The sequence below is a fragment of the Schistocerca nitens genome, chromosome 2 (assembly GCF_023898315.1).
Source record: "Schistocerca nitens isolate TAMUIC-IGC-003100 chromosome 2, iqSchNite1.1, whole genome shotgun sequence".
Lineage (NCBI taxonomy): Eukaryota > Metazoa > Arthropoda > Insecta > Orthoptera > Acrididae > Schistocerca > Schistocerca nitens.
Window position 1 is genome coordinate 596208105 of NC_064615.1, and position 19452 is coordinate 596227556.

Below are 19452 nucleotides of genomic sequence, written 5' to 3' on the forward strand. Positions count from 1 at the left end.
ATGGACTCATAATGAGACTGACCTCTTAAATTTCCTGGAACCTCTGAATTACTTCTCCCAATCAAATTTCACATGGTTCTATTCTGAATTCTGCCAATTCCTTCTTATGTAAGCCTCTTTTCAGTCTTTGTTGTCATCTGTCTTGTTCAAATTATCATGTTTTCTGCCTTATGTACTAATCCGTTCATTTATTTATCTGTATCAGCAAGATTAATCAACACTTTTCCCTTACATCTTTTCTACTACTGATTTCTGTGCACGTAGACAGTTCCATTTTTATTTGTGTATAACAATTCCATTGTTATTTAAAAATTTTCATATAGCAATTTATGGTTCATTACACTGCATGACCTTCTCCAGATCATCTTTCACTGATTTATTTGCAAATTTGACAGCTATTTTCTTTCCCACCCTCCACGTATCTCATTTGTATGTAATTCTTTCACATTTTTGTGCATTTGTTTTTTAGCAAACTTCTCTGATTGACTTTAACTGCCATCTCTTACATCACTTTAATTGCCAAGGTAAGTAGTTTTCATTTTCTCGTATGATTTTCACTACCTGTTTACCCTGTTTTCTTAAATTTTGTCTGCTTTCATGCGTTTTCATTTTTTCATATCATATAAATCACCCAATCATTATTAACCATTGCCTGTTCTCATGATTTTTGTATGAATTTTTCTGATTTTTCCAATTTTTTTCCTTGCATTTCTTCCATTTTTCTATCTTTTCCACCCTCTGCCTATTTATTTTTTTCTCATCTCCCATGATTTCTAACTCTCCAAACTGTCGTCTCTTGCCACGATGACTCCCATCTCATATTACACCTGTTCTTATCGAAAACATGCTTTTGCACTGTCGAAACTGAAGTCCCACATTCTGTTTCTTGAAACCTGCTTGTCCATTGGAGTTAGTCCAGAAGGTCTAATATTGAAAGTTCCTGTTTCTGTATGTAATCGTACCCTACACTAGACTCTTTTACAATTTCAGATACAGCAGTCTCTTGTTCTTACTCAGATAGTCTGTAACCTATATGCCTCATCAGCCAATTTCTACTCCACTAGACTTCTCTCCTACAAAATCCTGCTGCTATCTGCCCCTCATGTTTCCTTGGATGGTATCATCCACTAAGCCAACTTCAAACTGCAACAACATGCCGGACTTCACCTCAAAAAGCTTTCCCACCTTCTCCTAAACTACCTGAACAGTGGTGTTTCCCATCCTGTCCCTCTGCAGCTCCCTAAACAGCCACTCCACCAACCACCACTCCTCTCCTACGAACCAAGCTTGGCCAACCATCTTAACATCCCACAGCCTTCACCACTGCCTCTCAGACCAAGAATAACCCATAATAACAAGAACCAGTCACAACATGATAGTGTTCTTAACCTCTCATCTAAAGCACTCTCACCTCGTGAATTATCTGTATTATCTAAAGGTCTCACATTCAGCTCTAAACCTCCATTTGATCATGCTGCTTTAGTGGAGGACCTACTCTCCTGCACACGTAATATCAATTGGAAATATCACTTTGCATCCCAGTCCCAAAACCTTTATAACAGCAAACCTGATATTGAACCCTGCCTTGAACAGTTCAGACCACGATCCCAACTTGATCCATCACCACTACTTAAAAATCATCCCTTCCAAGCCTTACAAGAATTCCTCACATCCCATGTTGCTTCATAACCCTTCCTCAGGTACCTACAACATGACCCTAACCTGTTTACTGCAGAACTCCAAGCTCTACATTCCCTAAAAGCTGATGACTCCATCATTATCCTCCCAGCAGACAAAGGATCTACCACTGTAGTACTTGACCAAAAGAAGTATGTTAATGAAGGTCTACACCAGCTGTCTGACACCTCTACATACAGTGTCTGCCATCAAGATCCCATTCCTGTGATTCAAATTGACCTGCAATTCTTCCTTAAAATGTCAGGCTCCTCACAAGGATGAACATTTCAATCTATTGAACTTCTCACCCCTCCCAAACCATGCACCTCCACCTTTTACCTTCTGCCTAAAATCACAAACCCAATCATCCTGGCCATCCTATAGTTCCTTGCTTCAAAGCACCCACCGAACATGTATCTGCTTTTGTTGATCAATACCTGCAACCCATAATACAAAGACTTCCCTCCTATATCAAAGATACCGACGTCCGAAATCTGTGCCCATCCCACTTCCACCACACACCTTGCTTGCCACCATTAATACCACCTCCTTCTATGCCAACATCCCCCACGTACGTGGTCTGTCTGCCGCTGAACAATTCCACAGTCAGTGCCCACTTGATTCCAAACCTATGACATTCTTCCTACTCACCTTAATCAATTTTATACTTACCAACAACTGCTTCACCTTTGAGGGACAGACTTACAAACAAATCAGGGGTACGGCCATGGGAACCAGGATGGCTCCTTCCTATGCCAACCCTTTCATTGGTTGCTCAGAGGGGTCTTTCCTGTAATCCATAAGTCTTCATCCCCTGCTTTGGTTTAGATACGTTGATAACATTTTTACGATATTGACTCATAGTGAGACTGACCTGTTAAAATTCCTGGAATCTCTGAATACCTTCACCCAATTAAATTTCACATGGTCCTATTCTGAATCCCATGCCACTTTCCTTGGTGTTGATCTTGTCCTCACTGAAGGCCAGCTACACACTTCTGTCCACATTAAACCACCAACAATCAACAGTACTTAAATTTTGACAGTGGCCATGTTTTTCATGTCAAACATTCCCTCCCATGCAGCCTTGGCATTCGAGACAAACGTATTTTTTTAAGATGCAGACTCTTTACACCAATACACCACAATTCTCATCTCACCCTTCACTGCACGTAATTACCTCACCAGCCTAGTTCAAAAGCAGATTTCCCGGGCCATCACATCCAATCTTGGTGGTGCTGGTCCCTCCAAGTTTTTGTTTTTTTTATAACTGATCATAATACATAAATATTCATGTTATTGACACAGAGATATTGATGAAATGATTGAGGCAGATTTTGACAATGTGCCGTTGATAAAATGATTGCTGAATTTAGACTAACTTCTACTGGCACAGATGTAACACAGATTACAATGATGTTCTCAAAGTGAGTAACTCCTACAGGCTCAAAGAACTTTAGCAAAGATATTGACAGTGGTGTTGACTTTTGCATGGATGCTAACTACAAGACTTTGACACAAAGATGTTGATTGAATGATCGGTAGATGCAGGCCGATGGACCTACTGTCCCATGGTTATATATGTAGATGACAGTATGAATGTCTAGTGAAATCAATAAATACATTTTAGTTTATAATAATATAAAGGTCAGATTTAGTACTGATGTCATTCTAGTGAATCAAATAATGATTTGGCCCACCTATAGGAAGTAATTATAAAATTAACAAAGTTAATTGAACTATTTATTATCACTATGTACACATTTGCTGGGATTTATAAATAACTTTTTAAATATAAAGTTTTTGGGAAAAATAAAATGTTAACTAGAAAGAGCAACTTAGGGCTTTTGAATCAGGTACATTATTTTATATACAATTAGATATTTGCTCATTGGAAAACTCAACTACACATGTTCTGTAGAGACTGAAATTGCTAAAGACCCCTTTAAATAATATGTCTGTAGAAAAACTAATTATTACATTGCTAGAAATCTCATGGTTACTCCATAGACAATAAAGTTTTATGAACATTGGACCAATTAATAAAATATTCATTTGAAATAACAGTAAAAACGAATTTAAGGAGTTTGATTGTAGCAAGTGGAGCCACCCTCAACCTGTTACCTTTCAATGTACAGTATATACATATATTTTCATTTAAGATGTACCTATCTCAGCACAGCAGATTGGGAAAATAATTCTTTAAGAAGCAACTGAGTGATAAATCATGGTGTAGCTAGGTGAAAGGTAATGTGTATGAGCAACTACAGAAATCTGTAGTGTTGATATTTTGGTTGTTATTAATATTCCAGTTAATTCTAGTTTGAGGTTCTTCCATGAAGAAAACACATTTATCTGTCAGGCAAACACAGTTATTAGTCATGAGCTGTAGGTCTTTCACCTCAGTGATCATTTACCAGACAAGATGGTCAATATTGATCATCTGAAGGAAGAGAGTGACAAAGACATGCATGCCAACAGTGTAGTGAGAAGCAGTTATTATGTAGTCATCAACTGAATATAGTGCACATTATGTCTTTATTCATCACTTCTGAACCTTAAGCCTCTCGGGACTCCACAAGACACAGAACACTGGTGTCATTGCTGTTACATGCATATATAGGCACAGGCCACCAGTAGATCGTATGGCGGAGACCGTACCATGTGCACACTTCCTACTGGCAGTGTCTAGTGACTGGCCCACACTAATACAATTGGCAGGTGATTTGAGCGCACACGCATGGCAACCCACACTCAGTACTCTCATGCTCATGTTTACTAGTAGCAGGATGCAGCACATATCTCTCTCTCGTGTGAAGTGGTGTCCAGTTAGTGGAGGAGGGCGCCTGCAGCCCAAAGAGAGAGAGACATCCATCGGATACGGAGCAGCGGCAGCTGGTGCCAACAGAGGTGATAGGATGATGTGCCGGGCAGGCACCTGAGCATAAGGCCGGAATGTGTAGGCACACCCAAGAGCGGTGGTCCCTTGTGGTGCCTGACAAGAGCATGGGATAGGTGGGTGCCATCACCATCTCTGCGTCATTATCAGTGGGCAGGTCCCTGGATGGAGAACACAATGCTGGTCCCACCAGAGATGATGGCTGAGGTGGTGATGACGAGGGGACCAGTGGAGGCAGCCCGTCCGGAACAACAGGATGCAGCTACAGACCTGAGGCCAGAGATGGACTGACGCCAAATGCTGGAACCCCAGGGCAACACGTGTGAAGAAGGCAGCCAGTGGGGCAGGGGCACCTCAATGGCAGGTGACAACGGGCTCGAGGCAACAAGCGGTGGAGCAGATTGCAGCAATGGGGGCTGCACTTGCAAACTGGTAGCTTCTGGTGGCTAGCAGGGTCACAATGGATCAAAGTGGTGCACCACCAGCCTGTCAACCATACTGACATCACAAAGATGGCATCCCTGGTGGCAGACAACAGCGGCCAGTATCCACTTGGGATGGCAACCAAACAGTCATGCCCACAGTTGTGGTACTGGTGCTTAGCAGCTGGATGAATCTGATTGCAGCAGGTGCAGTGCAGGCCACAGAAGGTGGAGTAGCATGTGTGGTTGCTGGTTGTGAAGTATCTCAGCCGTGCTCTACTCCCCCATCAAACTTTTTCATTTAGGACTTGAACATACACACGAGTTGTTCCACCTTGCCATTTGATTGAGGGTGGAATAACAGAGCCATAACATGACAAATGCTGTGACAGGTACAAAACAGTTGAAATGTGTGAGAAACTAACTGGGGCCCATTATCAGAAACTAAGGTACAAGGCAGTCCCTCAATAGAAAAAAAACAACCTCAAAAGCATATGAAGTGTGACCTGAGCCGATGTCGACACTCACTTGAGAATGTAAGAAAACTGGAAAAATACATCAACAACTAAGAGCCAATAGGAATTCAAGAAAGGACCCGCAAAGATGACATAAATGTGTTCCCGTGGCTGGCATGGAGTGGGCCAGGGCTACAGAGATGCCTTGGGAGCTGCCTGCTGTCAGACACACTGCTCATAAGGCCCAACAATATTGACAATTTCGTCATCAATCCCTGTCCAAAAATCATGTCTACTAAACTCCACAATGGCCATGGTAGAGAAGGCATAGAACCTCATGCTGTAAAGTGGTGGGAATGACTACTCCGAGAGAGAGGTCTTCTGTGGACAACAGCAAAACACCATCAGAAACAGAGAGACGATACCATAAGGAAAAGTAATTGTGCAACCATAAGGAAAAGTAAATGTGCAGAGGATCCAGAGCATGACCCAGCAGTTTATCTGACCAGTCCTGTTGAAGAAACCAAACCACCTGACAAAGAATCGGGTCAGCAGCACTGGCAGCTGCTATGTGCAACCTCATAATTGGGAAACTCTTGATTGAGGCCAGTATTTCAGTATCAAGATGGAAGAAAAGCAGTTTTTCTTGACCAAAGTCAGGATCTTGACCCACAGGAAGGTGGGACAAGGTGTCCACATTGGCTTGTTTAGATGTCGGTCGAAAATGGATTCCATAATTGTAGCAAGACAAGAACAGCATCCAGCGTTGTTGGTGGTGTGCTTCCTTGTCAGGCAAGGAAGTGTCAGGGTTGTACAAGAAAATCAAGGGTTTATGGTCCGTTATAAGGTGAGTCATACAAGAGAAACATGAATTTTGTTGAGAGTATTGATGATGGCAATAGCCTCTTTTTCCACCTGAGAGTAATGCTGTGGGCCGAAGTGAGAGATTTAGAGGCAAAAGCAAAAGGTCGTTCAGAGCCATCAGCATATCAGTGCACTATGATCCTGCTGAGGCCATACTGTGAGGCATCAGTCACCAAAATTATGTGCTTGTAAGGACAGAATGTAGCTAAACAAGGGGCTGAGAGTAGTTTGGATTTCAGCATTTGAAAAGCATGTTTGCCATCTGGGTTCCAGTACAAAGGTACATTCTTGTGTAACAAGGCATGCAATGGGTGGGCCAATGTGGCTGCTTCTGACAGGAATTTATGGTAGTAGGTTGTCTTTCCTAGGACAACCTGAAGCTCCTTCATAGATGAGGAGTCAGGCATAGACATAACAGCAGAGATGTGGTCTGACAGAGGGCGAACCCCATCCCATGAGTCCTCGAACCCCAAAGAAACAATAGATGGTTGTACCGTAAGCCTGCAGACTATAGAACAGAAAACAAAGTGCGAAATTTTTTTTAAACAATATCATCCAGATAGTTAATGCAACCCAGGACAGTCATAGTCAGTAGTGCTAAAAATCATTGGAAAATGTCAGGGGCACTAGCCACACCAAAAGGTAGTGATGTCGCCACAGGGGCAAGGTTCCTCCTACGGCTTCTGAACTACAACCAACGGAGATGACCATTCACTGTCCATAACAGGTTGCACCACCCCTAGAGATTGAAGTCTGTCCAATCCTGCTTTCACCTGATCTCTCAGAGCGACAGGAATAGGACATGCACAACAAAAATGAGGCTGAGCCATGGATTTCAAAGAAATATGAACAGAAAAATTTGTAGCACACCCTATACCTTGCAAAAACAAGTCCGAAAACTCCTCATACAGTGTTTCCAGTTGTGAATACAGTACCTGATGGGACACAAGGTGAACTGCATTGGTAATAGAAAATCCAAAGGCATGAAATGTGCCATCCCAAACAAGTTGTCAACACCATCATCAGCAACCAACAAAAGTGTAGTGGAACAAACCACTGACTTGTAAGAGGCAGATGCCATAAATTGTCTGAACAGCACAATGTTCTGTTGATTATAACTAACCAGCTTCCTCATGACCGATGTCAGCTGCAGTGAGCGTAAACTCACAAAGGTCTGAGAATTCAATAACATCACTGCAGCACCTGTGTCAACTTGTAGCTGGATCACTTGGCAAAAAACACTTAACTCAGTAAACAGCTTGGGAGAAGTCACAAGCATTGGAATCACACTGTTTACATCCATGTCCATATCCTGAGCAGCCTTCAGCAAACAACACACGGATGCAATGTGGCCTTTTGTGTGGCAAGCATTATGAGCAATCCAGCACTTAGGGCCTTTTGTGCTGGACAAGATAGAAATGGAGAATGCTGATGCTGGTGCTGTGGTGTTTGCTGCTGCTTGGCACAAACTTGGTCAGCTCAACACTGGGCTCGCATGTTCACCATTTCTGCTCCCTTGTGCAAGCTGTCTGTTGTCCTAGTGGGCACATTGGTGACACTAATGCCACATCAATTTGGTCACGTGCTGCCTGAGAAACTTCAAAAGACTGGGGGAGGAGTTCACAGTATAGAGCTTCTGGAACACTTTCTTGTCTCGAGCTAAACAGATAATTGTGTCACACACCATGGGCATCATGGTGTCATTATGGGCATCAGTAACGAACTGACACTTACAGCTAAGGCTGTGAAGTTTGGCTGCCCAGGGCCAGTATGTCTGGTTTTGTTTATTAAGGCATCAGTAGAATTCATCTCGTGCTGCTATGACATGCATTCGCTTATAGTAGTAGTTGGACAATAAACTGCTCATGTGATCAAAAGTAAGAGCTGCTGGTTCTTGTCAAGTGGCAAGCTGACACAGTAAGTGATATGCCTTAGGTGGAATCCACGAGAAGAATAAGGTTTTGCACAAATTTGAGTCTGTTACACCAAAGGTCAAAAAAATGTTCGAGTTCTTTTTCATAAGCTTGTCAATCCTTGCCTCAATCATTATATGGAGGGCCGGTGGAATGGTACCCTGTCTGTTGATGGAAGCCAACAAAGTGGTCACAGCTGAAGGAAGCTGTTCAATCAGGACCAGTAGCATGGCATCCATATTGAATAAATGTGATGAAACTACACTTAAATATTGCACATGTGGAACCTGTTCCAAACTTGTTGGCAATCATGTAGTAACAAAGCAGTACACAAACCGATCCAAGTGACACAAACATGGATTCATTCATAACCTGTTAACATTAAGCTTCTCGGGACTCCAGAAGACAGAAACGTATGTGTGCATGATACAAACTAGAAATAAAGCAGCAGGTTCAGTCAGTGCTGCTCCATGCTTATATAGGTGTGAGTTGCCAGGTGACAGTGTGGCAGGGACCATCCCATGTGCACGCTTCTTACTGGTGGCCTCTAGTGGCTGGCCCACGCACATACAGTTGATGGGTGATTGAGCACACACATACGGTAACCCACAGTCAATGCACTCACTCTTACTTGTGTGCATTAGTAGCAGGATACATAAAGGAATATTTATATTTGGAGGAAGATTTAAGAAATCATGGGCATGAAATATGTGCTATGACAATAGGACTGAATTTATTTGAGAGCATAGCGTTCGGAAGGAGATAGGTCCTGGCTGCAAGAACTTGAAAAAGCTGTTCAGGATCAGAGTGCCAATGTTCTGGCCCATGGTTAAAACATAACAAAATCTTTCAATATACAGTTTGCAATAATGCGTATATAACAATTGATCAAAATCATAATTACATGTTTTTGATAAATTCCTGGCTTGTTTTTTATTACAGTCTCCACAAGGTCTGAAGCGTAACATTCAAAGAACATTGGCAACATGGGGTCCGGAATTCTTTTCTGGGCCTTCTGGGAACCATGCAGCAAACAATCGAATTTTACGGACAGGAGCCCTATTTGTGTTGGCATGGTTTCATGCAATAATTCAGGAAAGACGCAGTTTCATTCCTCAGGGATGGACTTCCTATTATGAATTTGGTGATGCTGACCTACGTGTTGCCACTGACATGATAGATCGTCTCTGTCAGGCAGGTGAGTTGACAATGCATAGTGTAATGTATGTTTTTGAAACAGATGTGAATTAATTTCCTAATCAATTCACAGAACAGTTTACATTTTGTGAATGTCATCATTCACACCGTTGACATATTAACAGTGTAAAATTAATTTCTTACACTATAATTGGCAATGAATATTCTTTTACTCTGTAATTACATTTGTTTTTCTAGCATTGTAAATTATTATTCAGCATATATTATGATACATACCTTCTTAATTTGAGAAACATTTTTTAATTCAGGTTACTTCATTACCATACAGAACTTATATTTTGTAGATAATGTTTTTAGTTTTGCTTTGAAAGAGCAGATCGTATCTGTGTCTTCTGTATGCTGTGGTGATTTGTTATATAATTTGGTGACATTGTACAGTACCAACAATTAAAGGGAACAGCCATGGGTACCAGGATGGCCCCCTCGTACGCCAACCTATTCATGGGTCGCTTAGAGGAAGCCTTCTTGGTTACCCAGGCCTGCCAAACCAAAGTGTGGTACAGATTTATTGATGACATCTTCATGATCTGGACTCACAGTGAAGAAGAACTCCAGAATTTCCTCTCCAACCTAGACTCCTTTGGTTCGATCAGATTCACCTGGTCCTACTCCAAATCCCATGCCACTTTCCTTGACGTTGACCTCCACCTGTCCAATGGCCAGCTTCACACGTCCGTCCACATCAAACCCACCAACAAGCAACAGTACCTCCATTATGACAGCTGCCACCCATTCCACATCAAACGGTCCCTTCCCTACAGCCTAGGTCTTCGTGGCAAACGAATCTGCTCCAGTCCGGAATCCCTGAACCATTACACCCACAACCTGACAACAGCTTTTGCATCTCGCAACTACCCTCCCTACCTGGTACAGAAGCAAATAACCAGAGCCACCTCCTCATCCCCTCGAACCCAGAATCCCCCACAGAAGAACCACAAAAGTGCCCCACTTGTGACAGGATACTTTCCGGGACTGGAACAGACTCTGAATGTGGCTCTCCAGCAGGGATATGACTTCCTCAAATCCTGCCCTGAAATGAGATCCATCCTTAATGAAATCCTCCCCACTCCACCAAGAGTGTCTTTCTGCCGTCCACTTAACCTTCGTAACCTGTTAGTTCATCCCTATGAAATCCCCAAACCACCCTTCCCTACCCTCTGGCTCCTATCCTTGTAACCGCCCCCGGTGTAAAACCTGTCCCATGCACCCTCCCACCAACACCTACTCCAGTCCTGTAACCCGGAAGGTGTACACGATCAAAGGCAGAGCCACATGTGAAAGCACCCATGTGATTTACCAACTGACCTGCCTACACTGTGATGCATTCTATGTGGGAATGACCAGCAACAAACTGTCCATTTGCATGAATGTACACAGGCAGACAGTGTTTGTTGGTAATGAGGATCACCCTGTGGCTAAACATGCCTTGGTGCACGGCCAGCACATCTTGGCACAGTGTTACACCGTCCGGGTTATCTGGATACTTCCCACCAACACCAACCTATTGGAACTACGGAGATGGGAACTTGCTCTTCAATATATCCTCTCTTCCCGTTACCCACCAGGCCTCAATCTCCGCTAATTTCAAGTTGCCGCTACTCATACCTCACCTGTCATTCAACATCATCTTTGCCTCTTCACTTCCGCCTCGACTGACATCTCTGCCCAAACTCTTTGTCTTTAAATATGTCTGCCTGTGACATGTCTGCTTGTGTCTTACCTTAGGGGGAGAAAAGGACGGGTATACACTCGCACACACACACATATCCATCCACACATATACAGACACAAGCAGACCGTATACCCGTCCATTTCTCCCCCTAAGGTAAGTCTTCCTGCTCCCGGGATTGGAATGACTCCTTACCCTCTCCCTTAAAACCCACATCCTTTCGTCTTTCCCTCTCCTTCCCTCTTTCCTGACGAGGCAACAGTTTGTTGCGAAAGCTTGAATTTTGTGTGTATGTTTGTGTTTGTTTGTGTGTCTATCGACGTGCCAGCACTTTCGTTTGGTAAGTCACATCATCTTTGTTTTATATATATATATATAATAATAATAGAGGGAAACATTCCACGTAGGAAAAATATATCTAAAAACAAAGATGATGTGACTTACCAAATGAAAGTGCTGGCAGGTCGACAGACACACAAACATACACACAAAATTCAAGCTTTCGCAACAAACTGTTGCCTCATCAGGAAAGAGGGAAAGACGAAAGGATGTGGGTTTTAAGGGAGAGGGTAAGGAGTCATTCCAATCCCGGGAGCGGAAAGACTTACCTTAGGGGGAAAAAAGGACGGGTATACACTCGCACACACACACATATCCATCCACACATATACAGACACAAGCAGACATATTTAAAGACCAATATGTCTGCTTGTGTCTGTATATGTTCCACACACATAGTTTTTGCAAGTAGACAACAGTTTTGTAAGTGATGCAGAATTATAAAAATTTCCTATATGAAGCACATATTTTCTATTCAAGGAAACTTCCATCAGGTGTAAAACAGCTTCAGATGCATGACTCACCTTAGCCTTCTCCTGTGACTTGCCACAGTAGATTTTTATTTTTAGAACCACATCATTACATTCACAGAGTTCATAAAATTAACACTGTACTTGCATTTCTTATTCTTGATGCACTAAAAAGATGGCCATGCTACAAAACTGCTGATTCATCAATGCAGACATTCTTGTCTAGAACGTAATTATTGTTCATGATACTATTGAAATGGTCCAAAGCTGGTCTAATTTTGTAGAGTTGATCATTGGATTTTGATGAGTTGTCTGAGAAGCATACATGTCTCAATAACAGCCAAAATCTGTTTCTACTTATGTCAGATCTCCAGAACGTGACATTGTAAAATGGACTTGTACTCTCAGCAACGTTCTATTAATGGAAAACAACAAGACCCTATGTGCAACAACAGTCCCAAAAATACTTTTATTTCCACAATATCTGTATACCTCCACCTGGAGAGTCTGGTTGATCTTCTCCTCCCATGTTTTTCTGCTTTTTGGCTCACTTATAGAGTTGTTTGCTCACACAGAGGACCTACTTGGAAAAAAACATCTCATCAAGTGCATTGATGACAAAATTCTGTAGGTCTAATTTCAGTCCCATGTCCTTGTTGAACACAAATATTGGTGGATCTTGAAGAACGTCACTCCACTCAGACTGTTATTCATAGTGCCTGTTATTGGACCAATCTGCTCATCTTCTTCATGGCATTCACTGTTGTCTGTGTCTGAATCTCATTTGAATGCTCAAATGAACATGGTTCATGGAGACTTCCCATCTGAGAATTCATCCATAAAGTCATCTCTTTCTGGTTTGTTCTTGCTCACTAGCTGTTCAAGTTCTACATCATCCAGTTTCCTCTTATTACTAGCCTACAATAAAGGCATGAATCATATTGTCAAACATGCCTCAAAACATGAAAGCTGGTGACTGATTGTTGACAATGAGTCATTTCATAGTTGGCATCTGAGCTGAACTTCCTACTCTGTATGCCAACAATAAGATAATTCACAGGCTGTGTTTTCCCATTAAGAATTTTTTTTTTTAAATTTTGACTTACAGATGGATGTACAAACAATTACATCTCATATTACATTACAAAAACAGAAAACATTTTGTTGTGTTTATCTCAATACTTAGGAAATTAGACTTAGTGCCTTTCAATAACAAGCAATTCAGTTGGTTGTGTTGTCTCTGATTGGACTCGTGACAGAAAACATAGAAAGTCCACAGGTGGATATCTTTTCAAAGTTTTTGTTTGTAGTGTTCCATGGCCATCTAAGAAGCAGTCCACAGTGTCTCTGTCATCAACAGAATCAGATTTCATAGCCTTAAGCATGGCAACTAGTGAAACCTGTTGGTTCAGTAACTTGTATTATAGTCTTTCTGGCAGTCAAAGGGCTGTTGCACTTTATTAAGATAATATGCCAATAATAAGCCTGGTTCCTGCATGGGCACATCTCCTGGTGGTGTCAGTTCTTGTGCTGGCACCGATATGATGGTGAGAGGACTGTATTGTGAGTAATGAGAGATTTCAGTATCCCGAGCGTCAGGTAGAGCCGAAGGTGGTGTAGCGGCATCCGGAACAGGTGTTGCCAGCACACGAGGCTGAAGCTGGTCCGAATGATGCACTCCAACACCCGTGTCCGTCTGGATTTCATACAGGCGTTGGCCACGGTCTCGTAAGATGTGGCCAGGACTCCATTTTGGCCACCTGCCATATCCCCGTACCCATACAAGGTCGTCGGTGGTGAACCAGCCAAGCGAAGGCACCTGCGGCCGTGAGGTGGAAGGCCACAGAAGATGAAGTAGCATGTGGGGTTGTCGGCCATGTAAGGGCTCAGCCGGGCTGTGGTCACCCATGGGGGTGAAACAGTAAGAAGCCAGAAATTTGAGAAGCGCATCATCAGCAGCAGAAGAAGTCAGGAGTTTCCTCATCTGAGCCTTAAATGTGCCGACCAGTCATTCAGCCTCATCGTTTGACTGTGGATGGAACAGAAGGGCCGTGACATGCATGACGCCGTGACGGGCACAAAAATCCGCGAAATCAGAAGAGGCAAATTGTGGACCATTATCAGTAACAAGAGTAGAGGGAAGGCCTTCCTAAGAGAAAATGCGAGCTAGAGCATTGGTGGTTGCCGCGGTGGTAGGCGACATGCAACGGACAATGAAAGGAAAGTTAGAGTAGGCGTCAATAATGAGAAGCTAATAAGTACCTAAAAAAGGTCCCGCGAAGTCAGCATGAATACGCTCCCAGGGCTTCTCAGGCGAAGGCCACGGTGACAAAGATGACTTCGGGGCGGCAGCCTGTGACGCACAAGGGCCGTAGGCAGTGTACATGTGTGCGATTTCAGAGTCGATGCCAAGCCAGAACACATGACGGTGCGCCAGAGATTTTGTGCAAGAGACACCCCAGTGCCCTTGGTGAAGGTGGCGCAAGACCAAAGCATGCAAAGACGCAGGTACCACAACATGCGGCAAAGCATTTTCGGAGGAAAGGAGGATAACATCATCCCTAGCCATGAGGTGGTAAGGCAAAGTATAGTTGTTCCGCAAGGGATCAGAAGTCTTAGCAGACAGACGATCTGGCCAACCCTTCTGAATACAGCATAAAACCCTGGAGAGGGTAAGGTCAGAACACGTAGCAGCTCCCAGCTGGTCCGCGGTGATGGGGAACCCGTCCACAACCCGCTGCTCGGCAACATCCAAGTGGAAACACAAAAGTTTGTCCCTATCGAATGCCAGATCAGAACCCGTGGGAAGGCGAGACAGTGCGTCAGCATTCGCATGTTGAGCTGTCGACTGGAAATGAATCTCATAATTGAAATGAGACAAGTAAAGAGCCCAACGCTGGATGCAGTGTGCAGCCTTGTCGGGAAGTGACGTTGATGGATGAAACAAGAAAACAAGTGGTTTGTGATCTGTAACAAGATGAAATTTGGATCCATAGAGAAAAACACCAAACTTATGAAGAGCTCAAGACAGTAGCATGCTAATAGATAATGTATTTGTACAGAAAGAGGATGTAAAACCATCACATGCTTTCCCTGTGGTAAATGGATTGTCAGACCATGATGCACAACTGATTGACCTACAAAACCTAGCAGGGTGTGCAGTTCGGAAACCATTAAGTAAAAGTGTGAGGTCGCTCAACCTGGTATCTATAGAGCACCTCAGAGAAAGCTTAAGAAATGTTAATTGGGGAGATGTATATAATGAGCCAAATGCTAATGATAAATGCATCATATTTCTTGATAAATTTACATCCCTTTTTTAACATTGTTTCCTAAAGAAAATTACTAAATGTAACACACACACTTTTCAAAGAAACCTTGGATTACTACAGCTATTAAAGTGTCTTCAGAAAGAAAAAGAAAACTGTATGAGGCAGCACGAACTAGTAAAGATCCAAAAGTAGTTTTATACTGTAAAAATTTTTGTAACATACTGAGAGAAGCTGTAAGGAAATCAAGAAATATGTACATTACAGAAGAAATTAACAAATCTGGCAATAAAATAAAATCAATATGGAATGTTGTTAGAAGGGAGACAGGAAAACTAACCACTGGGGCAGGCAGTATTACTATTAAAGAGAATGAGACCATCCTAACAAACAGTACACAAGTAGCGAATGTAGTTAACAACCATTTATTAAGTGTAGGAGAAAAAAATTGGTGAGAACAGTTCAAAAGAAAAAGCCAGGCAGTATATGGAAGAGTCTGGGTGAGAACAGTTCAAAAGAAAAAGCCAGGCAGTATATGGAAGAGTCTGTTGAAAAAATTTAGTCAGATTAAGTTTCACCTAACAACCTCTTGTGAAATTACTAAAATTATTAAATCTTTGAAAAGTAAATGTTCTGTTGGAGTAGATGACTTCTCTAATAAGATATTAAAACAATGTGGAGCAATTACAACTGATGTTCTGATTCACATATATAATTCATCACTAACTCAGGGTATTTTCCCTGACAGGTTAAAAAAATGGTTCAAATGGCTCTGAGCACTATGCGACTTAACTTCTGAGGTCATCAGTCGCCTAGAACTTAGAACTGTTTAAACCTAACCAACCTAAGGATATCACACACATCCATGCCCGAGGCAGGATTCTTACCTGCGACCGTAGCGGTCACTCGGTTCCAGACTGTAGCGCCTAGAACTGCATGGCCACTCCGGCCGGCCCCAGACAGGTTAAAATACGCCATTGTCAGGCCTCTCTACAAAAAGGGGGACACCACAGATGTCAATAATTATCAGCCAGTATCCTTACTTACAGCATTTTCAAAAATCTTCGAGAAAGTAATGTACTCAATAGTGGTTAGCCATGTCAACAGTAATGGGATACTTAGTAAATCACAGTTAGGATTCAAAAATGCTGTTCCACTGAGACAGCAATATACAATTTCACTGTCACATAATAGAGTCTTTAAATAGTAAAATGTCACCATTAGGAATTTTCTGTGACTTATCAGAACCATTTGATTGTGTGAACTATGACATTATGCTACAGAAATTACAATTCTGTGGTATAAATGGAATAGCATATGAGTGGTTTGAAAAAGTTAGAGCCTTGCTAGGACTTGAATGTAAACTTTCTAAGTAATTCTGATAGGAAAAGTGAACTAGAAGTGTTATTAACAACATATAACTTAGAATCAGTGATCAATTCCCTACACGTATAGCTCAAGACAGTAGCATGCTAATAGATAATGTATTTGTACAGAAAGAGGATGTAAACTAACTTTTTCAAATTTTATTTTACCTAGTGGCTTTGTCATAACATTATCCTTTTGCTCTTTTGTGCTAATGTGCTTGAACACAACTTTCTTGGCATAAAGTTTCTCCCTCATAAATAAAATTTTAAGATCTATGCACTGAAGTTTATGATGGAATTGTTGGCTCTTGCAAAGGCTTATTACTGGCATATTATCTTAAAAAAATGCAACAGCTCTTTGGCTGCCAGAAAGACTATAATACAAAAAACTGTGGAACACCTAATGTAATTTCACCCCAGTTAGATGAAGTGGCAAACTTATTTAAATCACTTGACCCATAGAAGGAAACTTTTTGCTTCCTGTTCTGCAGGTATGACTTAAGTAAAACAAACACATGCTTTCAGTTGTGCTTTTTTGTCTTTCAAGAACTTGCTTGTAACAGCAGATACTGAAATTTGTGAGAATCGTTGTGTCAGTAATTGTTTTAAATTTGTCAAGATAATATAGACATTTTGTTCAGCAATTTTTCAAGTTTTTCCATATAATTCAGTACCATAACTTCACTAATGATTGCTGTATCTATCCAATATCGCATATGAATTAGTCAACAGCCATAAGATCAATTGTAGTGTAATGTGAATTATTTCCTCATTTTCGAAAATTCATATCTTTTTTCACAGTCAAGTATCAGTGTTGAACTCCTTACAGTACTTTGCTATCATATTCATTCATTCATTCATTCACGCGATCAGGCCCAGAGGACCGCGCGCCACCACAGTTAGAGCTCTCCATCCATCTCTGTCTTCTGCTATCTGTCTCCAGTTTTCCGTGACTCCCAGCTGCAACAGGTCTTCTCTCACTCCATCGATCCACCTCTTTCTAGGTCTTCCCACTGGTCTGCTGCCTAACGGGATCCAGTCCATTGTGATTTTGGGCCATCTTGTTGCCTCCATTCTAACAACATGTCCAGCCCATTGCAGTCTTTTGCTTCTCATCACTCCCATGATGTTAGGCTCCTTGTACAGCTCTTCTAATTCAGTGTTATGGCGTCTTCTCCATTCTCCAGTAGTCTGATCTCTGACTGGTCCAAATTTCCTGAGGACTTTCCTTTCAAATGTTAGCAGTCGCTTAAGGTCTTGTTTTTGAGTGCTCCAGGTTTGAGAACCATAAAGTACTACTGGCATTATTAATGTCTTTTACAACCGTAGCTGTAGTTGTTGCGAGACACTTCTACATTTTAATATAGGGTCTAGAGAGTGATAGTATCTGTTTCCCGCCTGCAGTCGTGCTTTTATCTCTGCTTCAGTTGATGTTACTTCTGTAAAAAAAGATCCAAGGTATTTGAACTCTTTCACATGTTTATACCTGGTGTTTTTCTTGAGAGTTCTGGATCTTTCTTCCTATGGTCATATACTCTGTCTTTTCAGAGCTAATTTGTAGACCGATCCTAGCTGCCAATAACTCCAAGGTCTGGATACTTCTCTTCAGATCTTCTTGTGTGCATGCTAATAGTGCAATGTCGTCTGCATAGGCCAGATATGTAATGTGTTCATTACCAATTTGAATGCCCTTGATGTTTTCTTTGTTGAAATCCCGCATTACCTTCTCAAGTGCCAGGTTGAAGAGGACAGGTGATAGCCCATCTCCTTGGCGTAATCCTGTTACAACTTGGAAGCTTTCTGTCATTTGATTGCCTACCTTAACCTTAAGTTTTGTGTCATTTAGGCATACCTCTACCAGTTTGACCAACTTCTTTGGTATACCAAACTCTGTCATAGTTCTAATCAGGCTAGGTCTATGTATACTGTCGTAAGCCTTCTTGAAGTCTACAAACAGGAGATGTATCTCTCGTCCGTATTCGTACATTTTTTCATGGACCTGTTTTAGGGCAAAAATCTGATCCGTGGTTGATCTCCCTGCCTGGAAACCTCCTTGGTATTCTCCAATTATGTCTGTTGCTATAGGTTTTATTCGTTCCAATAGGCAGTTGGAGAAGATCTTATAACAGGTGTTGAGTAGCGCTATGCCCCTGTAGTTGTCACATACGGATTTGTCTTTCTTTTTATATATGGGGCATATCACAGCTACCTTCCATTCCTCTGGTATTTCATGTTTTACCCAAATTTGCTCGATTAGCTTGTGGATTTTGAAACAGAGGATTTCGTCTCCAGCCTTGAGAAGTTCAGCAGGAATATCGTCCTCACCTGGACTCCCCCATTCTTAAGGTTTTTAATCTGGTTCCTTATCTCTTCAATGGTGGGTGGAGGATATTCTGGGTCTACTGTTACTGGTTCATCAAACTCAAGTAATTCGGTTGGTTCATCAGAGTTTAGTAATTCTCTGAAGTATTCCATCCATCTTCTTCCAATATTTTGATCTTCTGTTAACATTCTTCCATTGGCATCTTTTATGAATCTGTGTTGATGGTATGTTCTCCTTTAAAACTTTTCACTTTTCTATAAAGTTCTTTATACCTATTTCCATGAAAGTCTTGTTCAGCTTCCTCCATGATACTTTTAACATATTTTCTCTTTGCTTTCCTCAATGTGGCTTGGGTCTGCCGTCGTGTTTCTTCAAACTTCGATTTTTCTTCTTCTTGCATATTGCTTTGTATCCACAGTAGTTTGGCCCGTTGTCTCTCCCTGATAGCTCCCTCACACTCCTCATTGAACCACACTCTTTTTCCCCTAGTTCGCTTTTGGGATTACTTCTTGGGCTGTTTCTTTAATGGTCTCTGCAATCGCCTTCCAGTTCTGATCTACCACAGTA

At 41.9% G+C, this 19452-nt stretch overlaps 1 protein-coding gene across 1 annotated transcript in view; it reads left to right on the forward strand.

Moving 5' to 3' along the window:
• The window catches only part of LOC126236667 (cytoplasmic dynein 2 heavy chain 1), an 873274-nt gene that overhangs the window by 803165 nt on the left and 50657 nt on the right, over nt 1-19452 (forward strand). Inside the window, exon 66 of the mRNA XM_049946146.1 lies at nt 9173-9428. Coding sequence (XP_049802103.1) covers nt 9173-9428 — 256 coding nt within the window. The remainder of the gene's footprint in view (nt 1-9172; nt 9429-19452) is intronic.